General features: G+C 44.1%; 1 protein-coding gene across 2 annotated transcripts in view; it reads right to left on the reverse strand.

Annotated features, from left to right (window-relative positions):
• SMG1 (SMG1 nonsense mediated mRNA decay associated PI3K related kinase) overlaps positions 1-17,932 on the reverse strand; it is a 113,051-nt gene extending 95,119 nt beyond the window's left edge. The window contains exon 1 of one of the 2 annotated variants that reach the window (XM_051847483.2): positions 17,791-17,932. Coding sequence is in view for 1 of the 2 variants with exons in the window: in XM_051847482.2 (XP_051703442.2) it covers positions 17,791-17,882 (92 nt within the window). In the remaining variant the exon portion in view is untranslated. The remainder of the gene's footprint in view (positions 1-17,790) is intronic. The other variant, XM_051847482.2, reaches the window with a different exon arrangement.
• Positions 17,933-20,827: the final 2,895 nt, after the last annotated feature.

Consider the following 20,827-nt stretch of genomic DNA (forward strand, 5'->3'; position numbering starts at 1 on the left):
ACCCACATGGGAGACCGGGAAGAAGCAATTGGCTCCTGGCTTCGGATCGGCATAGCTCCGGCCATTGACGCCATTTAGGGAGTGAACCAATGGAAGGAAGACCTTTCACCTTTCTGTCTCTCCCTCTCACTCTGTAACTCTACCTCTCAAATAAATAAATAAAATCTTTAAAAAAAAAACTTACATAACTAAAATTTAGCATACTCATATAATCTTAAGAGTTACTTTTAACACAAAGAAGCCAGAAATGGAAAGGGTAAGTCTCATCAATATACTTCAATGCATTCTGAATTCTAAGGGAACAAACCAGCACACAGAAGATCCTTCTCTGTCTCTTCCTCTTTCTCTGCTGCTCTTTCAAGTAAATAAATATTTTTTTAAAAAAGAAAGAAACAAACAAAGGAGAGAAAGGGTAAAAAGACCAACTATTATTACCCAGGGCTAGAAGCAGAAACTGACTACAAAGGGGCACGGGAAGTTTGGGGGGAAGGTGTCCAGTTCGGTCGTAGTGGTGATAGTGGTTATATTACTGTACACCTTTGTCAAAACTGAAAAACTATACAGCATATAAATTAGAACTCAATAAGCCAGACTTTATAAAAGCAAACACATGTCTAGAGTAAAGGCATAGAAGATTTATTTTTAATAATTCAGTACTTCATGTCATCTATTACCTATCACATTTAGCCATTCTAAATGGAGAAGCAAAAATACAGCACTGGCTAAGGTCACTGTGCTTTGCACAGGAATCAAAGGCTGTTGGTATCTAAATCAATTAGATATAAGAACCAGAACTTAAAGCTAAAAAGGTTTAGCCTAGCCAAGATACAGAAAGACATTTGTCACTAAATTGTCACTAATAGTAAAATGTACTAAATTTCTAGCACAATAATTTTACTTTTTAAATGCCTTGCATTGGTTATGCAGCTTTTCTTTTATCCACTAGAAGTTCTTAATATTTATTGCCTATTTGTTTTGATGGCTTCAAAAACTGTAGCTAAATTCTCATTAACTGACCACTGAGAAGACACAGAAAAATGACACAGAGCGGCCGGCGCCGCGGCTCACTAGGTTAATCCTCCGCCTAGCGGCGCCGGCACACCGGGTTCTAGTCCCGGTCGGGGCGCCGGATTCTCTCCCGGTTGCCCCTCTTCCAGGCCAGCTCTCTGCTGTGGCCAGGGAGTGCAGTGGAGGATGGCCCAGGTGCTTGGGCCCTGCACCCCATGGGAGACCAGGAAAAGCACCTGGCTCCTGGCTCCTGCCATCGGATCAGCGCGGTGTGCCGGCCGCAGCGGCCATTGGAGGGTGAACCAACGGCAAAAGGAAGACCTTTCTCTCTGTTTCTCTCTCTCACTGTCCACTCTGCCTGTGAAAGAAAGAAAGAAAGGAAGGAAGGAAGGAAGGGAGGGAGGGAGGGAGGGAGGGAGGGAGGGAGGGAGGGAGGGAAAGATGACACAGAGCAAAAAGCACTACATTGGGAAAATCAGAAAAATCACTGGCTGAGACACATGACATCTACCAATAATTCAAGATTCTGTCACTCAACTGCATAAATTTGTATCTTAACAGGTATTGAGAATATTGCTCGTTATAATGCTATGTTTTTCATTTCCAATGCAAATGTGATTTTGGTGTTCCTATAACAAACAGTGTTGTACATGCTACTTTTTTTTAGCTAAAGGCACTGCATTAACTTGGCTTTGGCCTTTATTTTTACCCCAAGCTAACTCAGTCTTAAAAATTTGAGACCCTACTTCAGATGCCATTTGTATTGCTTATCTTACCCTTTTGTAAGCAACTCCTTAAAGTACTCTAAAAACAATCTATTTGGCTTGAGAAATTGCCAAGACTCAAAGGAAATCTTACTCCATGACCTCCCTACTAGAGGCAAGACAAAAAAAGACCGAAAATCTCAAATAAATACACCCTGCAAACCCCCCAAGGCTCTCCAGTTAAATGCCAAGCAACCCATTAGGACAGAGAAGATTAAGACTCCTAAGTGTTACTGACTACAGGAATCCCAAAGGCCCTCTAAACCAGACTGGGACTCTGTAATCAAGGAGAAGGCAAAGTAATATTTTATTAATATAAGTGTATAGCCATCTTTGTAAAAATCCTGAAAATAGGGGTGGGTGTAGTGGGTTAAGGGATCACTTGGAATGGCCTACATCCTATATTGAAATGCTTGGGATCAAGTCCTGTGTCTACCTCTACTTCTGATGATGGTTCAAGTACTCAGGTCCTTGCCACCCATGTAGGAGATGAGAATTAAGCTCCAGGCTTCTCTCCTCAGACTGTCCTAATCCTGGCTGTTGCAGGTTTTTGGAGAGTGAGCCAGTAGATGGAAGATCTCTGTTTGCCTTTGAAATAAAATGAAAATAAGCTTAAAAAATTTTTAAAGAAATGATAAATGTTGAAGGAAATAAAAATTCTAATTAACCTTATTACTATACATCATATACATGTATAGAATTATCACAATATACTCCATAAATAGGTACGATTATTATGTGTCAACTAAAAAAAAAATGGTTAAGAGGCAAGCATCTGGCCCAACAGTTAAGATGCCACATGGGGGACCAGCGCTGTGGCTAGTGGGTAAAGCCACTGCCTGCAGTGCCGACATCCCTTATGGGCGCCGGATTGAGTCCTGGCTGCTCCACTTCCAATGCAGCTCTCTGCTATGGCCTGGGAAAGCAGTGGAAGATGGCCCAAGTCCCTGGACCCTGAAGAAGATCCTGGCTCCTGATCAGCGTAGCTCTGGCCGTTGTGGCCAATTGGGGAGTGAACCAGCGGATGGAAGACCTCTCTCAGTAACTCTTTCAAATAAATAAAAATAAAATAAACCTCTAAAAATAAATAAATACGGGGCAGGCGCCATGGCTCACTTGGTTAATCCTCTGCCTGTGGTGCCGGCACACCCATATGGGTGCCAGGTTCTAGTCCTGGTTGCTGCTCTTCCAGCCCAGCTCTCTGCTGTAGCCCGGAAGGGCAGTGGAGGATGGCCCAAGTGCTTGGGCCCCTGCACCCGCATGGGAGACCAGGAGGAACCACCTGGCTCCTGGCTTCAGATCAGCGCAACTTGGCCATGCGGCCATTAGGGGAGTGAACCAACGGAAGGAAGATCTTTCTGTCTCTCTGTCTATAACTCTGTCAAATAAAAATAGAATAAAATAAAATAAAATAAAGAAAGAAAATTCCTTTATTTTAAATCTTAAAAAGCACCATGGTCTTTTAAAAATACAGTATGCTGGAGTTTTTTTTTTTTTTAAATAGGTAAGACTGGTCAACAAAAATGATGTGCTCTCCTAAATATAACTTACAACACACTAAGAAAAGCAAATACTGGGGCTGGTGTTGTGCACGGAAGATAAAGCTGCCGCCTGCAGTGCCGGCATCCCATATGGGCGCCAATTTGAGTCCCTGCTGCTCCACTTCTGATCCAGCTCTCTGCTATGGCCTGGGAAAGCAGTAGAAGATGGCTCAAGTCCTTGGGCCCCTGCACCGGGGAGACCCAGAAGAAGCTCCTGGCTTCAGATTGGCCCAGCTCCAGCTGTTGTAGCCAATTGGAGAGTGAACCAGCAGATCAAAGACCTCTCCCTCCCTGCAACTTTCAAATAAATAAATAAATCTTTCTTTAAAAAAAAAAAAAAGAAAAGCAAACATTATGTAAATAGGACAGAGGAACTTTGAAAGAAAACTGCTAGCAAGTTAGGCATTACTGCTCTAATACATGCTGGGCACAGTTAAGTTTTTGGCACCAAAAGAGCAATATTCTACCATGCCAACTACCCTGTACCCCTTGACATCTAACACATACATACTAAGCACAATGGCAAACATGGTAAAGGTACTTACTGAATTTCATATTCCACACCACTGCTTCTCAACAAGGGGAAGACATTACCAGAAATTCTCCCAAAAAAATACAAATCAGAGAGCAATCTAAAACACCTTAGTTCTATTTCTAATTTTACCAACACAATCACAGTAACACAAAAAGTAGTTTTGTTTCTTATTTTTTAATGGGCCCTGATTCTTTTCAACATTCCCAATAATAAATCCTACAGGACACATACTCTTAGGTGGCCTGGGGTAGGAAACAGGTTTAGAACCACATTTAGACATCAAATTGGTAAAGAAACATGTTACTATAATCAGAGGTAAAACATGTATGGTACACTCTCCTACTCAAGCACTAGGACTTCTTTTTTGAGGGTGATCCTGAAATAACCATTTCCTACTGCTTAAAAAGAAATAAAAAGGTCTCAGATAATTTTCAAATGGTAAGATCTTACATACAATAGCTAGTTGGGAAAGGAAGCTACTTGCCAAATAATCACACTGTTACCCCTATTTGTAAGAAATTTTATTAAATAAAGGCAATTTTTGATAGCTAGTAAAACCTGATAGTAAGCAGCAATCAAGGGCCAAGAAATGGTGCCCCCACTGTGCTCAGTAGCAGCAGCCAGAAATGTTCCAAGGTGTTTATATTTAGCCTTCAGTTAAAGAAAGCTATAAAGCAGCTCAAAATCATTGCTTGAGCCACTTTAAATCCACGTCTACACAGACCCTATCTTTTTCTTCTGTTACATTTTACAGTAAACACTCCTTAATCAGATTGGTTTAAGTGATTTAAAATAAGTGACTTTTACAATTCCCTTTATAACAAGAGAAAAATCAATGTTTCCAGATATGAAGTTCCTTAAAAAAACACCATTTACTCATTTTCAGTAAATTAAATAGTGCAATTTAAAATAGTACAGAATCTCAGGAATGCTTAAGACAGTTTATACACTCATACAATGATACAAAATTCCATTAAATCTCATGTTTGCTCAGAAGACATATGTAATTCTTTCTTCCCCCAATAATTAAAACTATTTCACTGGCAGAGTATAACCTTTCCACGATTCTGACATTCTTCCTGTATCCTTAAAAGAAATTAAAACATGTGAATATGCATGCATACCATGTTCACACAGACAAGGATAGAGACAAAAAAGCAATCTGACATTCAACTGATGCTTTTAAAAGTAGCTTAAATTCCAACTGTAAAATAAAAATTAAGCAAGGTACAAGCTGTCTTTTAATTAGCCTTTCTCTATTTAATTCTATTTGTACCTGCTCTCCAATATAGGAAAATAATCATAAAGATTACATTACTTTCACTGGCTTCTAATTTCAACCAGTAGCAAGTATGAACAATAAATAATAATGAATATCTACACGGAAATTCCTTATTAGTCAACGGAAAATAGGTGTATAGCTAATGGAAGTACTTTATAAAATGTAGGGAGAGATCTAATATATCACATATATCACAGAGCAATTAATTCTATACCTATCAATATTTTTAATTTTCTTAAAGATTTATTTTATTTATTTGAAAGACAGAGTGACAGAAAGAGGTCTTCTATCCACTGGTTCACTCCGCAATCGGCCGCAACGGCCAGAGCTGAGTCTATCTGAAGCCAAGCGCTTCCTCTGGATCTCCTAAATGGGCGCAGGGGACCCAAGCACCTACCTGGGCCATCCTCCACTGCTTTCCCAAGCGCATCAGCAGAGAGCGGGATCAGAAATTGAGCAAGGCCGGCGCCGCGGCTCAATAGGCTAATCCTCCGCCTGTGGCACCAGCACACTGGGTTCTAGTCCCGGTCGGGGCGCCGGATTCTGTCCCAGTTGCCCCTCTTCCAGGCCAGCTCTCTGCTGTGGCCAGGGAGTGCAGTGGAGGATGGCCCAAGTAATTGGGCCCTGCACCCCATGGGAGACCAGGAGAAGTACCTGGCTCCTGCCATCGGATCAGCGTGGTACGCCAGCCGCAGCACGCCGGCCGAGGCGGCCATTGGAAGGTGAACCAACGGCAAAGGAAGACCTTCCTCTCTGTCTCTCTCTCTCACTGTCCACTCTGCCTGTCAAAAAAAAAAAAAAAAAAGAAAGAAATTGAGCAGCCAGGACTCGAACCAGCGCCCATATGGATTGCCAGTGCCACAGGCCAGGGCTTTAATGCGCTGCATCACAGCACCAGCTTCTTATTTATTTATTTGAGAGACAGAAAGATTGCTGAGCCATCACTGCTGTCTCCTACAGTCCACGTTAGCAAGAGGCTGGAATCAGGAGCCAAGATAGGCATCAAACCCAGGCACTCTGTGGGATGTGAGCACCCTAAGCAGTTACTTAAATGCTAAGCCTGTTAAAAATGTCTGCCACTCATCAATACTGTTTTAAAATATAAAAAGTATCTTAAATGTCATACTTACTAGAAATTTAACAATTATATAAGCTTCCATTCCTCTAAAGGATTTTTTTTTAACAGGCAGAGTTAGACAGTGAGAGAGAGAGACAGAGTTATAGACAGTGAGAGAGAGACAGACAGAAAGGTCTTCCTTCCGTTGGTTCACTCCCCAAATGGCCGCCATGGCCGGCACAGCGCTGATCCCAAGCCAGGAGCCGGGTACTTCCTCCCAGTCTCCCATGCGGGTGCAGGGGCCTAAGCACTTGGGCCATCCTCCACTGCCTTCCCGGGCCAAGCAGAGAGCTGGACTGGAAGAGGGGCAACCGGGACTAGAAGCCGGTGCCCCAACCGGGACTAGAACCCAGGGTGCCAGTGCCACAGGCAGAGGATTAGCCTAGTGAGCCACAGTGCCGGCCTCCTCTAAAGGATTTGACACAAATTTCATGAAACGTTTGGTTAAGTTATAACACAAACACACATACAAAGAGAAAACTGAAATTCAAATTAGAATGCATATGTGTTATCTGTGTGTGTGACATGTATAGCAACTTTTAAATAGTTTGAGGAAAAAGATAAAACAGGAAGGTCCTTGAAGATTCCAAATCTGAGACATAGAAAACAAAGGGCATTTTTTAATCAAGTAATTTCCAGGGGCCGGGTTGTGGCCACTGCTTTTGATGCTGGCATCTCACAAAGTCCCAGCTCCAGTCCCAGCTGCTCCACTTCTAATCCAGCTCCATCGATGCATCTGGGAAGGCAGTGGAAGACGATCCAAGGACTTGGGTCCCTGCCACCCAGGTGGGAGACCAAGATGCAGTTCCTGGCTCCTGGCTTTGGCCTGGACAGACCTGACTGCTGTGGTCAACTGGGGACCGAACCAGAAGATGAAAGATCTCTTTCTTGCTCTTCTCTCTTTTTCCAGCCCATTCTCCCTATTACTTTTTCAAATAAATATTTTTTAAAAATTTGAAAATAGGGGCTGGCACTGTGGCACAGACTCTCCTCTCTCTGTGTAACTCTCACTTTCAAATAAATTTTAAAAAAATTTTTTTAACTTGAAAATAAAATTTCTCATACTTTAACTCATATAACCTTGTATCTTCAGAAGGCAAGAATTCCCTCCTTAGAGAGACATCTGGTAGTGACCAGTACAAAAGACCCTTGTCGGGGCCAGCGCTGTGGCGCAGAGGGTTAAAGCCCTGGCCTGAAGTGCCAGCATCCCATATGGACACCGGTTCTAGTCCTGGCAGCTCCTCTTCCAATCCAGCTCTCTGCTATGGCCTAGGAAAGCTGTAGAAGATGATCCAAGTGCTTGGGGCCCTGCACCCACATGAGAGACCTGGAAGAAGCTCCTGGCTCCTGGCTTGGGATCGGCTCAGCTCTGTCAGTTGCAGCCATCTGAGGAGTGAACCAGCGGATGAAGACCTCTCTGTCTCTACCTCTCTCTATAACACTTTCAAATAAATAAATCTTTTTTTTTTTTTTTAAAAAAGACCCTAGTCTTCCTTAGTTCACTGCTACTCTCTTGACATCAAATTCTAAAATAAATATTTGTGAAGTATCAATACCAAAAAAAGACATGCATTTTTACATATAAAAAACCTGATACAGAGGCTGGCACTGTGGCGTACATGTGTGTTAAAGCATCACATATTCTCTATAAATGTGTACAACTGTCAGTTAAAATATTAATTTTAAAAAGTGGGAAGAACAGTAATCATGCGATTTTTACATTCTCAACAAGATTATAAAAATGGAAGAATACTAGCATTATAGTAATTATAAATGAGAAGCTGTTTTAAGTAAAAGGATTCTTCTACAAAACTTTGTTTATAATCAGTGAACCAACTACCCTACACACATTTACTATTTTAAGATTTTTATTATTTGAGAGAGAAAGCTACAAAGAGGAGAGACACAGAGAGACGTCTTCCACCTGCTGGTTTACTCCCCAAATGGCCACAACAGCTAGAGCCAAGCCAATCCAAAGTCACGAGCCAGTAGCCAAGAGTTTCCTCCAGGCCTCCAACGTGAGCGCAGGGGTCCAAGTACCTGAGCCATCTTCCCCTGCTTTCCCAGGCCACAGCAGAGGGCTGGATCAGAAGAGAAGCAGCCACAATTGAACAGGTGCCCATAGGGGATGCTGGTGCCACAGGTGGAGGCTTAGCCCACTACACCACAGCACCAGCCCCACAACCTCTACTATTAAGCGAATTATAAACTTCACTTATAATTTCATTATTTTCAAAAAATAAACGATACTATATACTAAAATGTCACCACTATTTTAAATGACAAAATTTATCATTTTAAATAATAAAAATCCTAACTCTAGTGCTTTGGAAACAATACAATCTGTGACTGAAATTAGATTCTTTTAAACCTAACTAATGAATAAATACTCTATCTCATGTTTCATAATCCCACTACCCAGAAATCTGCTATATTTTCATTTTTCTTCACCTTTACCCAAAGAACATAAGAATAGGCAAGAAATGTGATCAATCTTTTTAGAAAAGAAATGTCCTTCCAATTATATATTAATTCAGTGGTGAATCATTTTTTGATCTGTTCTGATGTGATCAGAAAAGAGCTCTAGAAGATAAACAAAAATGCGTATCAGATAGACTGACATCTTTGCTCATGTTAAGTTTTCTGTCTACATTCTGAAAAATCTCAGAAAGGCAACATAGAATCTGCCCCTAGGGCAACAAATATGAATTTCCAATGTTGAATCAAGTGTTACATTTAGAACGAACACACACACACACACACACACGGGAGCGAAAGTCATGGGTTACTTCAAATTAAATATTCTAAGATGAAAGTTAAGGTCATCACATTCACATCCTTTAAAATCAGGTTAAAATGCTACAGGAGAGAATAAAGAAAATTTTCAACAAACAAATTTACATGATGGAATACTTTAAATTCAAAGAAAGTGTTACCAATGCCAGCAAATATGGCATAAAACTAAAACATGTCACTACATAGTCCAAGATATATTCAGCAGTACAGTCTTCACCTAAACAATACAAAGGGTATTAATTTATTGGATGTCACCAAAAATAAAGACTTAAATTTAGTAACTTAAAATATCTGTAGAGGGTGGGTGTGTGTAGGGAGTGGGATGTCTGGCCTATAAGTAGGACACTTGCATCACATAATCCCATACTGGAAGCCTGCGTTCATTTCCTGCCTCCAATTCCTGATGCCAGCTTTCTAATACAGACCCAGGGAGGCAGCAGTTGTGGCTCAAATAATTGGGTTCCTGTCACTGGGACACTTAGATTGAGTTCCTAGCTCCCAGCTTGAACCTTAGCCCATCCCCAGCTGAGGAGTGAACCAGTAGGTGGAAGTAAGCACCCTCTCACATGAGCTCACTCTCCCTTCCTCTTTCAGAAACAAGGGTGGGGGGGGGGGAGATTGGAAGTTGGGGGTGGACCAGCAATGTAGGTTCCCAAATATAGATCTGTATCAAAGTACATGCAGTGAAGCCACTGTGAATCCTTTAATAATTTTCATGTGAACACAGAAGAGCATTGCTGAGGTTCCTTCTTTTGATAAAAAGTGAAAATGAAAATAGTAGTACTAGGAAAAGCATTTGGCACAGTTAAGTCATTACTCAGGACACCTACATCCCATACTGGAGTGCCTGGGTTTGGGTCCCGGCTGCACTTCCAATTCCAGCTTCCTGCTAATGTACACCTTGGAAAGCAGCTGGTAATGGCTTGAGTAGCTGGCTTCCTGTCACCCATGCTGGAGACCAGACTGAATTCCAAACTCCTGGCTTCAGCCTAGCACAGGTCCTGGCTGTTGTGGACATTTGGAGAGTAAACCAGCAGATGGAAGACTTCTCTATATATATTTCTTCCAAATAGAAGGAAAATAAATTAAAATTTTAAGAAAAGTAGTGTCTCTATAAATTAAAAAGTATAATCTGGGAAGTTCCCTGACAAAGAAAGCAATCTATAATTCTGATACCAGAAACCCCTCTGAAAAAGGTTTCTAAGTAAACACAAGGTCCTAGGCATATATGAATAACACCATGAAGAGCAACACCTTAGAAGGAACAATTTCTAACAGAAATTAATATGAAAGAAATCATTAGCCATACTTATAAATCGGTTGATTCTACATTAGGTTTCTTTCCCAAATCAACAGCTATACCGTGGGCAAGAACTGTCCCCCTAGCATTCTATTGGAATGCCAAGCCTCAATCCAGTGCCTAACCTTTTAGTGATTAGATTGTTTAAATAATGTTTACATAAATGCAACAGATAGGAGTAAGAGAACTTTAAATATTTTAACTAGGTATTTTTCAAGATGGATAAAACCTAGGAATCTTTACTACATTATTTCTTCTGTAGAAGACCTGGCCACTTCAGTCCATTAGAACACTGTCCCTTTGAACTTGCTCAATCAGCTTGTTGAAGCTGCAGTCTCAGGCTAACAGAGTTGCTATATAAAAGGAATAGTTCCCCCTCAAAATACCTCCCACAGTAGCAGAGTTGTAAAGTCTGGAGTTAACTCCAAATACAGAAACAAACTTGTAGAATCTACTTTCACGTACATCCAGCCTTCTGAATCAATGCATTCCGCAACCTCAGACTGAACCAACCACAGAGCAAAAATATTCATTAAAAAAACTGCACCTGGACCAAACTTGTACAGACTTTTGGGGTCCATCATTATTCTCTCAACAATACAACTATTTGCATAGTGTTTACACTGTTCTAGAAATTACAACACAGAGATTATTTAAAGTACACTGGAGGAAGCATGAAGGTTTTATATATATATCATTTTATATAAAGGACTTGAAAATCCACAGATTTTGGACTCCTGGGTGGGGCGGGGGGAGGGGTCCCAGAAGCAACCCCTATGGATAAGGACACAATATTTGCTTGAGAAAAGCCACTCAAATATGGTGTATACAATTTAATGACTATCTATTAGGGAAGACAACAATACAATAGTAAAAAAATTAAACAAGATCCACATACATACGAAGGTTATGTTTTATGGGGGAAGACTTGAGTGAAATTTCTAATAGTCGGACCATGAAGAAAATCCAGGGAGAAGTGTTAAAGAACAAGGCTGTTTCTCACACTGAGGAAATAACATTTAGGCTGAGACAGCATGACAGCAGCCAAGTCAAGTACTCTGGGAGCAGCTTCAGAGACCACTATGCTACAAGAACAGCACATGCAAAGGCCCTATAGCAGGAATGTGCCTGGGGAGCGCTTCAAGGCAAGACAGAGGGGAGAAAAGTGACTCAGTCTCAGCTTTCAGGCACCTAAATCTACCTGATAACTACACAGTAAGTACCTGTTAACGTTCTCAACAGACGTGCAAAATTTGGAAGGGAGGGAAATCACAGAGAGCAGAGATTGTGCAGGGGCCAAAGGAGCAAACTTTAAGATTAGGGCGAGCATGAAAAGCAGACTGAAACCATAGTTGGTATCAACAAGGCAGAGACAGGCTCCTGGACCTGTAGCTCACAGGAACCAACCTGGTGAGGTAAAGAAGCTCCTTTTATTTAACAGGGCTCAAATGCCTGAAAAGGTTAACAGTGGAGAGATCATCGAAACAATTCCCACAGAGATTTTCAGATACTCCAAGTAAGTCAGCAATATGTATATCAACACAATAAAAACACACTGGTAGGGGGGCAGCACTGTGGCGTTAATGGGTAAAGCCACAGCTCTGCAGTGCTGGCATCCCATATGGATGCAGATTTGAGTCCCAGCTGCTCCACTTCCAAACCAGCTCCCGGCTAATAGCCTGGGAAAGTAGTTGAAGATGGCCCAAGTCCTTGGGACCCTGCACCCATGTGGGAGACCTGGAAAAAGCTTCAGGCTCCTGGCTTCGGATCCACTAACTCCAGCCACTGCAGCCATTTGGGGAGTGAATCAGCAGGTGCAAGACCGCTCTCTCCCTCCCTTCATGCCTCTGCCTCTGCCTCTGCCTCTAACTCTGCTTTTCAAATAAATAAATAAATCTTTAAAAAAAAAAAAAATACACTGAAGATGATGAAGCTATCAATCCTCATTAAATAGAAATTGGTAATAAAGAAAATATTCAAAGATTTCCTTTCTACAAAAGATTTCAAGGCAAGATCAACCCTTGTGTTACCACTTTTTTGTAGAGGGGAAAGAGGCAATTCAACTCTATGTATCTTGACTAGAGCCAGAGTTTCACAGGTGTATACATTTACTAAAATATACTAAAGACATAAACCTCATTGCAAAGAAGTATCTTACTGGAGTTCAAAGGAGAAGTAAACTTAAAAGGTACATTCAATCAGGTAATACAAGATAGAACAGAATTAGCATTGTAAAATCAAACATCTCTCTGTGGAAACTTCTTAAGAATCTGAAAGGGAAAGGAGTGGGGGGGCATTGTGGCACAGTGGGTAAAACCACCTGCAAAGCTGGGAGATCCACTTCCGGTCCAGCGCCTGGGAAAGCAGCAGTGGATGGCCCAAATGCTTGGGCCCCTGTACCCACATAGGTGACCAACTCCTTGCTCCTGGCTTCAACCTGGCCCAGTCCTGGCAGCTGGGGCCATTTGGGGAGTGAAGATCTCTGTCTCTTCCTCTCTCTGTAAGTCTTTCAAATAAATAAATATTTAAAAAAAATAATCTAACAGGCTATACACTATATTTAAAGAAAATATTGTAACCTGGAATTAAACTACAAATTTTCTGTCATCTTTACTGGCAGGTCTCTACACTAGAAGAGGTATACTTTAATTCTCGGAAAACTTTAAGAGTTACAAAGCCAGGTAACCCAAATAATAACAATGTGAAAAGACACCAGTCTGTGTGAATCCATAACAGGTAGTCCAATGGATTTAATCTAGTTGACTAAGACAAAGTAAGTAAGTATCCACTGAATGCCAGGCAATGAAGTTGAACACTCCCAAAAGATACTGAGGACCACACATGGATGACATTTCCCTTAAGTATCACAGCATGAATCAAAGTGTGAGGAGATAAAAGTATTATTTCCATGATCATCCTTAATCAATACCAAATAACAAGTCAGGGGCTTATGTTTACGGAAATTCCCACATATTGGGTTGAATACTTTTATCTGAATTTAAGACATGAATTATTAGCAGAACACAGTACTTAGGTCCTTAGCAGTCTCTTGTCTAGACGGTTCCAACTGCTTCCTACTGTGCTTACACACATACACTCCTTCAAGAAGCAACTAGATTTCTTCCCCAACGGTTAAGTCATTACAAATACACTTCAACTGTGGTTCAAGGCCTACAGTGTGGCTCCAATCCAGCTCTTCCAGTTTCCTCTTACTTGTCTTAGTTCTCAAAAGTGCTCCATCCCTAAGCAAACAAAATTCTTACCAAGGGTAATTTGCATTTTGCCATTTTTTTTCTTTTGAAATTTCCCCCTCCCAATTACTGTCAGAATTGTATAGAGGGGCCAGTGCTGTGGCATAGTAGGTTAAGCCTCTACCTGAGGCACTGGCACCCTATCTGGGCACGGGTTCAAGTCCTGGCTGCTCTACTTCCAATCCAGCTCCCAGCTAATGGCCTGGGAAAACAGTGGAAAATGGCCCAAGGGCTTGGGGCCCTGCACCCATGTGGGAGACCCATAAGAAGCTCCTGGCTCTTAACTTTGGATCAGCCCAGCTCCGGCTGTTGCAGCCATTTGGGGAATGAACCAATGGATGCAAGAGCGATCTTTCTCCCTCTCAAATAAATAAATTAAAAAAAAAAAAAAGAATTGTAAAGAGAAAGCACTCATTGCCACCTACTTGACTGATAGTTTTCCCTCTTTTCTCAATGTTAACTATAATCACATTATACAAAGCAGACCAAGAATTACATCACAATACCCACATAACTTTACTATTTACAAAGCCCTTTCTTAATCACCCACACTAACCTATAACATTCTTGAAGACAGTGATTCTATGAGTCACAAAAATCCCTAAGGCATTATTGATATTTACTGAATTAGAATATTTATTTTCACAAAAGTATTTCATAATGTTATCTAAAAAAAAAAAATTCAGCTATACTATCACTTTTAAAAAGAACCAAAATAGAAGGAGGAAAAAAAGATTCCACTTAAAAGAAAAATTAATATTTTATAACCAAAAAATACCCTTCCAAATTAAACACTCATATGGAACTGGCAGAAAAACCTCCCTGGTACACCTGGAAATCTGCAGTACAGAACTGGTAATCAATAAATTCTGTAAGATTCCATTTATAGCTACAAAATATGTTAACTCCACTTAATTTTGTCTTTTATGTATTTCACTATAACGTGTACTTATGGACATCAGATTTAATACACTTACAAAAGGCTCACTAGATAATTTTGCTTTCATTAATCCTTTCTCATTTCAGACACACTCGTACTGGGCTCTTTCAACTTCACAACACTTCCATCTTCTGGTCTGTTATAATGGAGAATAAGCTATCTGTACTTTTGAGAACTCTAAATCTGTCTACATACTACCAAAAATGGAAGCTATTTGTAACATCCTGTTTCATCCATTTAGAAATATAGAAAGATCATAAATTGGTTATCATAAAGATATCAAACATCCATTAAATAAATAAAATCTTAAGACTCCCAAATGTAGAAAACATGCTTGCTTCATGTTGACCTGTAGTCTCTCTTCTTTTTTCAACTAATCAATCCGTATCTGACTCCAATATAAAGTTAGTCAATGTCATTTTGGAACTATAAAATGTTTAATATTACACATTTAATCTTAAAACAATCATTCTCAAGGGAGATGGTTAGGCTGCCACTTTGGGATGCCCATATTCCATATCAGAGTGCCTATGAAAGTCCTGACTCCTCTGTTTAGGATCCAGCTTCCTGCTAATGCACATCCCCAGGCAGCAGGTGACAGCTCACCTTGGGTTCCTGCCACCCATGTGGGACACCTGGATGGGCTCTGGCCTGGCCTAGTCCTGGATATCGTGGGCATCTGGGGAGTGAACCAGCAAGTGGAAGATCCCTTTCTCTGCCTTTCAAATAAAATGAAAGTAAAAACAAAAAAAAGATTTTTTGATAAAAACATTTTTCTAGCAAAGGTAGGCTAGCTCAGCTGCTACCTGATGCTAGTCCACTCAGCCACCTGGAACACACTTCCTGTCAGTATGTGTGAAGAGTCATGTGTGGCCACCACCAACTCAACAGTCAAGAGCAACTGACAAACACTAAAACTGAGTTACTTTTAAATTTAAATCTCACTTTTTTCAAGTCTAAATCAAGAAAAACAGAACCCCCTTCCAAAAAAATCAAAATAACTCAGATGAACCATAGAGTTTTCCTGCATTCAAAAATGTTTGGAAAAATAAATATACTCCCCTTTAAACAAGCTCCATTCTGTCAGTTAATCAGAGTCTGTTACCTTTCTCAAGAGGAGGAGGGACAGAAAAACCACCTCAAATCTAGCTTCTGAAAACACCTAAGGGTTTTTTTAATCAACTATTTTTAAAACCTCAACTGTGGCAACCTTGTTAATAAATCAAGTTAAGTTATGGGATATGTCCATACGTCTCTGTTCCCGGAGAAAATCAAGTATTTCCAAAATCCTAACAAACTGTTACCCCGTGTAACCAAGCCTATTTCACTGCATCATCTACTCAGGCATTAAATTCTGAAACTTTGTTACAGAGGAGCTTCAAAGCCAGCTTACCTTCTCTTCCCCTGGCCCCAACCCCTACACACACACAATCTCACTGCTAGGAAATAAAGCATCCAGAAAAAAATAAAACCGGTCACATTAATAACCCAAGTACATATGCCATAATTATAGAAGCCATTCTGCTTGATACCTGTCACAATGAAGCCAGGTAGCCCCAGCACACAGATATAACATCACTACTCTATTTAGAACCACAAGCATCAGTTTTGTTTGTTTCTGTTTTTGTTTTTCAGAACCTCTAGGGCTATTTGGGAAATACACTTTAGTTCTTGGAAGAGTTACTAAATTCCCTCTCTCGCTCGCTCTCACATACACACACACACACAATCATACACACACACACACAATCACAATACTGTCAAATAATGGGAAATCCAAAGAGCTCTCAAATGTTATGTGGAAGTTCACTTACCACCTAATTCACTAGATGACACAAAATAAAAAATCCTATTTCACACATTTCAATAAAAGTGCAAAACTAAGCATGCCAATTACAGGTAAAAAAAATATTTAAACTAGTCATGTCAATTACAGGAAAGAATGTAAACTGTAACTGTAATGCAAACTAGTCATCTGATTTATTTGTAACACTCACAAGCCATTAAGTGCTACAAGACAAGTCAAAGCCTTGGTTTTCAATTTTCAATTTCTTACTACTTAACCTCTCAATTCTAGACTCAAGCATTAACTTTTAAAAAGTCACATACATCAGTTCTCAATAGATATGGCATCTGGAAAGGTATTTTCAACAAAGAGATGTACCACTCATTAACCAAATATTTGGATTTTTCCACCCAGGTTTAAAATGTTACATTCGAAAATCTTATCAAATTCCTTACTTTCAAATACCGCTGGAATTCCCTATCAGGAAGCCAAAAGACCGACATGCGACTGTTCCATGTATTTGACCAGTTTCTGAAAATTATAATGCAAGTGTCCTCCGATGCATTAGGAAGGCTCCATGACATCCCCAAAATATTTACATACATTTAGGGAGTTCTCCTAGGCACTGGTCCAAATGGCCTGTAACATTACCAGCACTTACTCAGGAAGAATAAATAAGTCCCAAATCACACCTGCCCCCTGATTAATCATAAACACAGGAAAATTATGTCAATGCTAATAATAATAATAATTCGACCAGGCCTCAAAGCGCTCCGAGATCAACGCCTCCGTAACAGGGAATTTCTCTAGCCTTCTGAGCGGTTCCCTCCCAGGCGTCCAGGTGGGACCTGCCGTTCACCAGAGCACCTGCCCCCGCACTCGGGGAAAACTTCATCCCCAGGACCCGATCCCATTCACACTCACGCCGTCCCAGCCCGTGCCTCGCTCACGCCCCGCCCTAAGTCAGAAGAAGGCCTTGGTGGGAACTGTTTTATTCTTTTTTTTTTTTTTCAGTATTAACACGTGGGAGTCACAGAGAGAACCCAGTTACGGCGGTCTTCCGCGTGGGGGCTGAAAGGGGCGACGGACCGAGGACGCGAATGTTAACAGGGAGGGTCCTGGACTCGCGGGGACCCCCAACTCTAACCCCAACGTGGGGACAGGAGGTCGCTGGAACGCGCCCCACCTCCGCCAGGCCTCTCCCTTCCCAGGCAAGTGCCGGAGCCCGGCGCCCCGGGTCTAGGTTGCAGCCCCGGGGCTGAAATGCAGGGAGGGGGAGGCACCGAGGCCTCGCCGCCCAGCTGCCCTCCTCCCCCAGCCGGGCGGGAGGGGACCCAGGAAGCCGCGCCCGGCTCCCGGGGGGTGGAGGGCCTAGGCCGCGCCTCCCTGCCCCGCAGCCCTAGGCCTCGGCCCGCCCGAGGCGAGGCCCCGGAGGGCGGCCGGGCGGCGGGCTCGGCGCCGGTCACCCACCTGGGTTGCCAGTCATTCCAGCTCCGCGGGTACTTGGTGCCGCCGCCGCCGCCGCCGCTGCTCAGCCGAGACCCCGGGGCTCTGCGGCTCATTACCTTCCCCGACACGACATGGCCAAGCGCCGCCGCCCGAAGAAGCGCGAGTCGCCGCCCGAACCGACCGCCGCCGACACCCCGCTCCGGCCCGGGGCTGAAGAGGAAGCCGAGGAGCAGCAGGAGGAGGCGGCGGAGGGCGGGGGAGGAGGACGGCCGTTCCGGGTTCCGCCTGAGCCCGCAGCGCAGGACGAGGAGGAGGCGGGAGCGCGGCGCCGAGGGGGAGGCGGAGGAAGGGGAGGCGACGTCTCTCCCAGGGCCGTGCGCGGCCCGCGACGCCGGGGCCCAGGAGGACGAGGACGGCGAAGAGGAGGCGGTGGTGGCGACTCCTCACGCTCACACGGCCACGGCTTCCCCGCCTCCCGGCTCCGCCCGCCGCGCCGCCGCTGCCGCACGGCATGCTGGGAGCGAGGGGCGGTGCCGGCGCCGACCGGGCCCGGGGGAGAGGGGCGGTGCTTGGACGGAGGGGGCGGGGCCCGTGGTCGAGGGGCGGGGCCCCGAGGGGCCGCCCCCCCGCCAGAGTCCGGGCGCCGCCGCGGGGGCTCACGGGAGAGGGGCTCTCCACCCCCCGCCCCCTATATACCCTCCCCTAACGCTCCCCTGAAGGCACCCGAGTCCGGAGGGCCTGGCGGTCAGGTGCAAACTGACGTCCAATCGAGGACCTGCGGTGAGGGGCGCTACAGCCCTTGCGGCTGCGCACACACAGGCGTCCCCTTTGAGGTTCACGTGCGCCCATCTTCCCACGGGCTGCGGGGAGACGTGGAGAGGGTGAGGTCGCCAGAGGGTGAGCCTCCGGCCCCCTCCTGAAGCGTGCCCATCGGGTCCTGTCACCTGGACCATGCCTTTCCAGGGTATAGCAGCTACACCGCGCAGAGGACCCGCCGCAGGGTGAACCGTGCGAGGGAGCCCAGCCTGCTGGCCAGGGAGGGTTCACGGAGGGGTTGGCATCTCCACACCAGGCCCAGCCCTGCACCCCGAGGGAGCGTCCTGCCAGTTCCCAAGGATGGGGCGGTCAGTCACAGCTAGAAGCCAGCTTCCCCGCCTGTCCCAACTCCACGTCCAGAGGGATAGAAAGTCCTCCGAAGCGAAGCGGAGATTCCAGTGGAGTTGGTTAGACCCCAGCATGGTCACTCACCGGTGTAAACTATAAATTCAATAAAACGGGATGAATTTACCGAGCGAGGAGGACTCCAGGACACATGGACACGCCCCATCCTGAACGTGTCCAAGGACCCTCACACCTGCCTCTTAATAAGAGGAAGATGGAGGAACCCCCCCCCCATCACTTCCTCCTTTCTGTTCTCTTAGGGGAAAAAAAATCCCTTATGAATGAGGCCCAGCCTTAGTGTCTGTTAGTATGGTTCTGACAGGCACTTTTTAAAAACAGACTTACTTATTTGAAAGGCACAGTGACAGAAAGGGAGAGAGACGGAGATCTTCCACCTGCTGGTTCACTCCCCAAATGGCCTCAACGGCCAGGACTGGGCCAGGCTGAAGCCAGGAGCCTGGAACTCCATCTCGGTCTTGCTTGTAGGTGCCAGGGGCCCAGGCCTTATGGCCACCTGCTGCTGCTTTCTCTGGCTCAGTAGCAGGGAGCTGCATCTGAAATGGAGCAGCCCGGGCTGGAACCAGCCCTGGTCCATGATGCCGCCATCGCGGCTGACGGCTTAACCCTCCGTGCCGCAACACTCCCCTCCGAAACGCTGTTATTGTTACAACATCAAGGCATTCTTTTTGTTTGTTTGTAATTAATGTTTAATTACATACACAATATGGAATGTTGTCATGTAGTTTTTAAATGTGCAGCCTAATCATGATGTATTGTTGCAACGTTCAGCTGAATTTCCTGAACACCTGCTAATCAAGCCTCTGAGGACAGAACAGTTGTCAAGACTCAAACCCTGCCCTGAAGGTACTTGGGGAGCTGATCTATTACAAAGAAATCACTGGAAGCCTGCCTTTCACGCCTCCAAAGCCTTTTCCTACTTAGAAGTTCTGAGCTTCCTTGGATCCGTTGTTCTCAGATCCTTTGCTTTTTATGCTCCAGGTGAGTTGATGCCCCCTCTTCTTTGGAACTCTTAGCCCCATTAGAAAATGACTGCTGTGGCCCATCAGTCATTTTTACTTCCTTCAACAGTTGATTGTGGAGCCAGTGTTGTGGTGCAGTGGGGTAAGATTGCTGCTTGCGTGCTGGCGTCCCCTATTAGAGAGCTTATTGGAGTCTGGAGGTCAAGTCTGCTGCTCGCTTGCTTTCTTTCTTTCTTTTTAAGATTTATTTATTTATTTATTTAAAAGGCACAAGAAAGAGAGAGAGAGGTCTTCCATCCGCTGGGTCACTCTCCAGATGGCTGCAACAGCCGGAGCTGCGCCAATCTGAAGCCAGGAGCCAGGAGCTTCTTCCAGGTCTCCCACACAGTAAAGTCCATCTTCTACAGCTTTCCCAGGCCACAGCAGAGACCTGGATCAGAAGTGGAGCAGCCGGGACTTGAACCAGCACCCATATGGGATGCTGGCACTGCAGGTGGCAGCCCCACCTGCTATGCCACAGCGCTGGCCCCAGCTGCTCCACTTCTGGTGCAGCTTCCTGTTAATGCACCTGGGAAAACAGCAGAATATGGCCCAAGTGCTTGGTCTTCTGCCACCCATATGGGAGACCTGGATGGAGTTCCTGACTCCTGGCTTTAGCCTGGCCCAGTCCTGGCCATTGTGGCCATTTGGGGAATAAACCAGCAGACAGAAGAGCTCTCTCTCTCTCTCTTTATCCCTCTGTATCATTCTGCCTTTCAAATAATAATTATTTTTATTTTTGTAAAGATTTATTTATTTAAGGCTGGCGCCGCGGCTCAATAGGCTAATCCTCCACCTTGCGGCGCCGGCACACCGGGTTCTAGTCCCTGTCGGGGCACCGGATTCTGTCCCGGTTGCCCCTCTTCCAGGCCAGCTCT

The sequence above is a fragment of the Oryctolagus cuniculus genome, chromosome 19, assembly GCF_964237555.1.
Source record: "Oryctolagus cuniculus chromosome 19, mOryCun1.1, whole genome shotgun sequence".
Lineage (NCBI taxonomy): Eukaryota > Metazoa > Chordata > Mammalia > Lagomorpha > Leporidae > Oryctolagus > Oryctolagus cuniculus.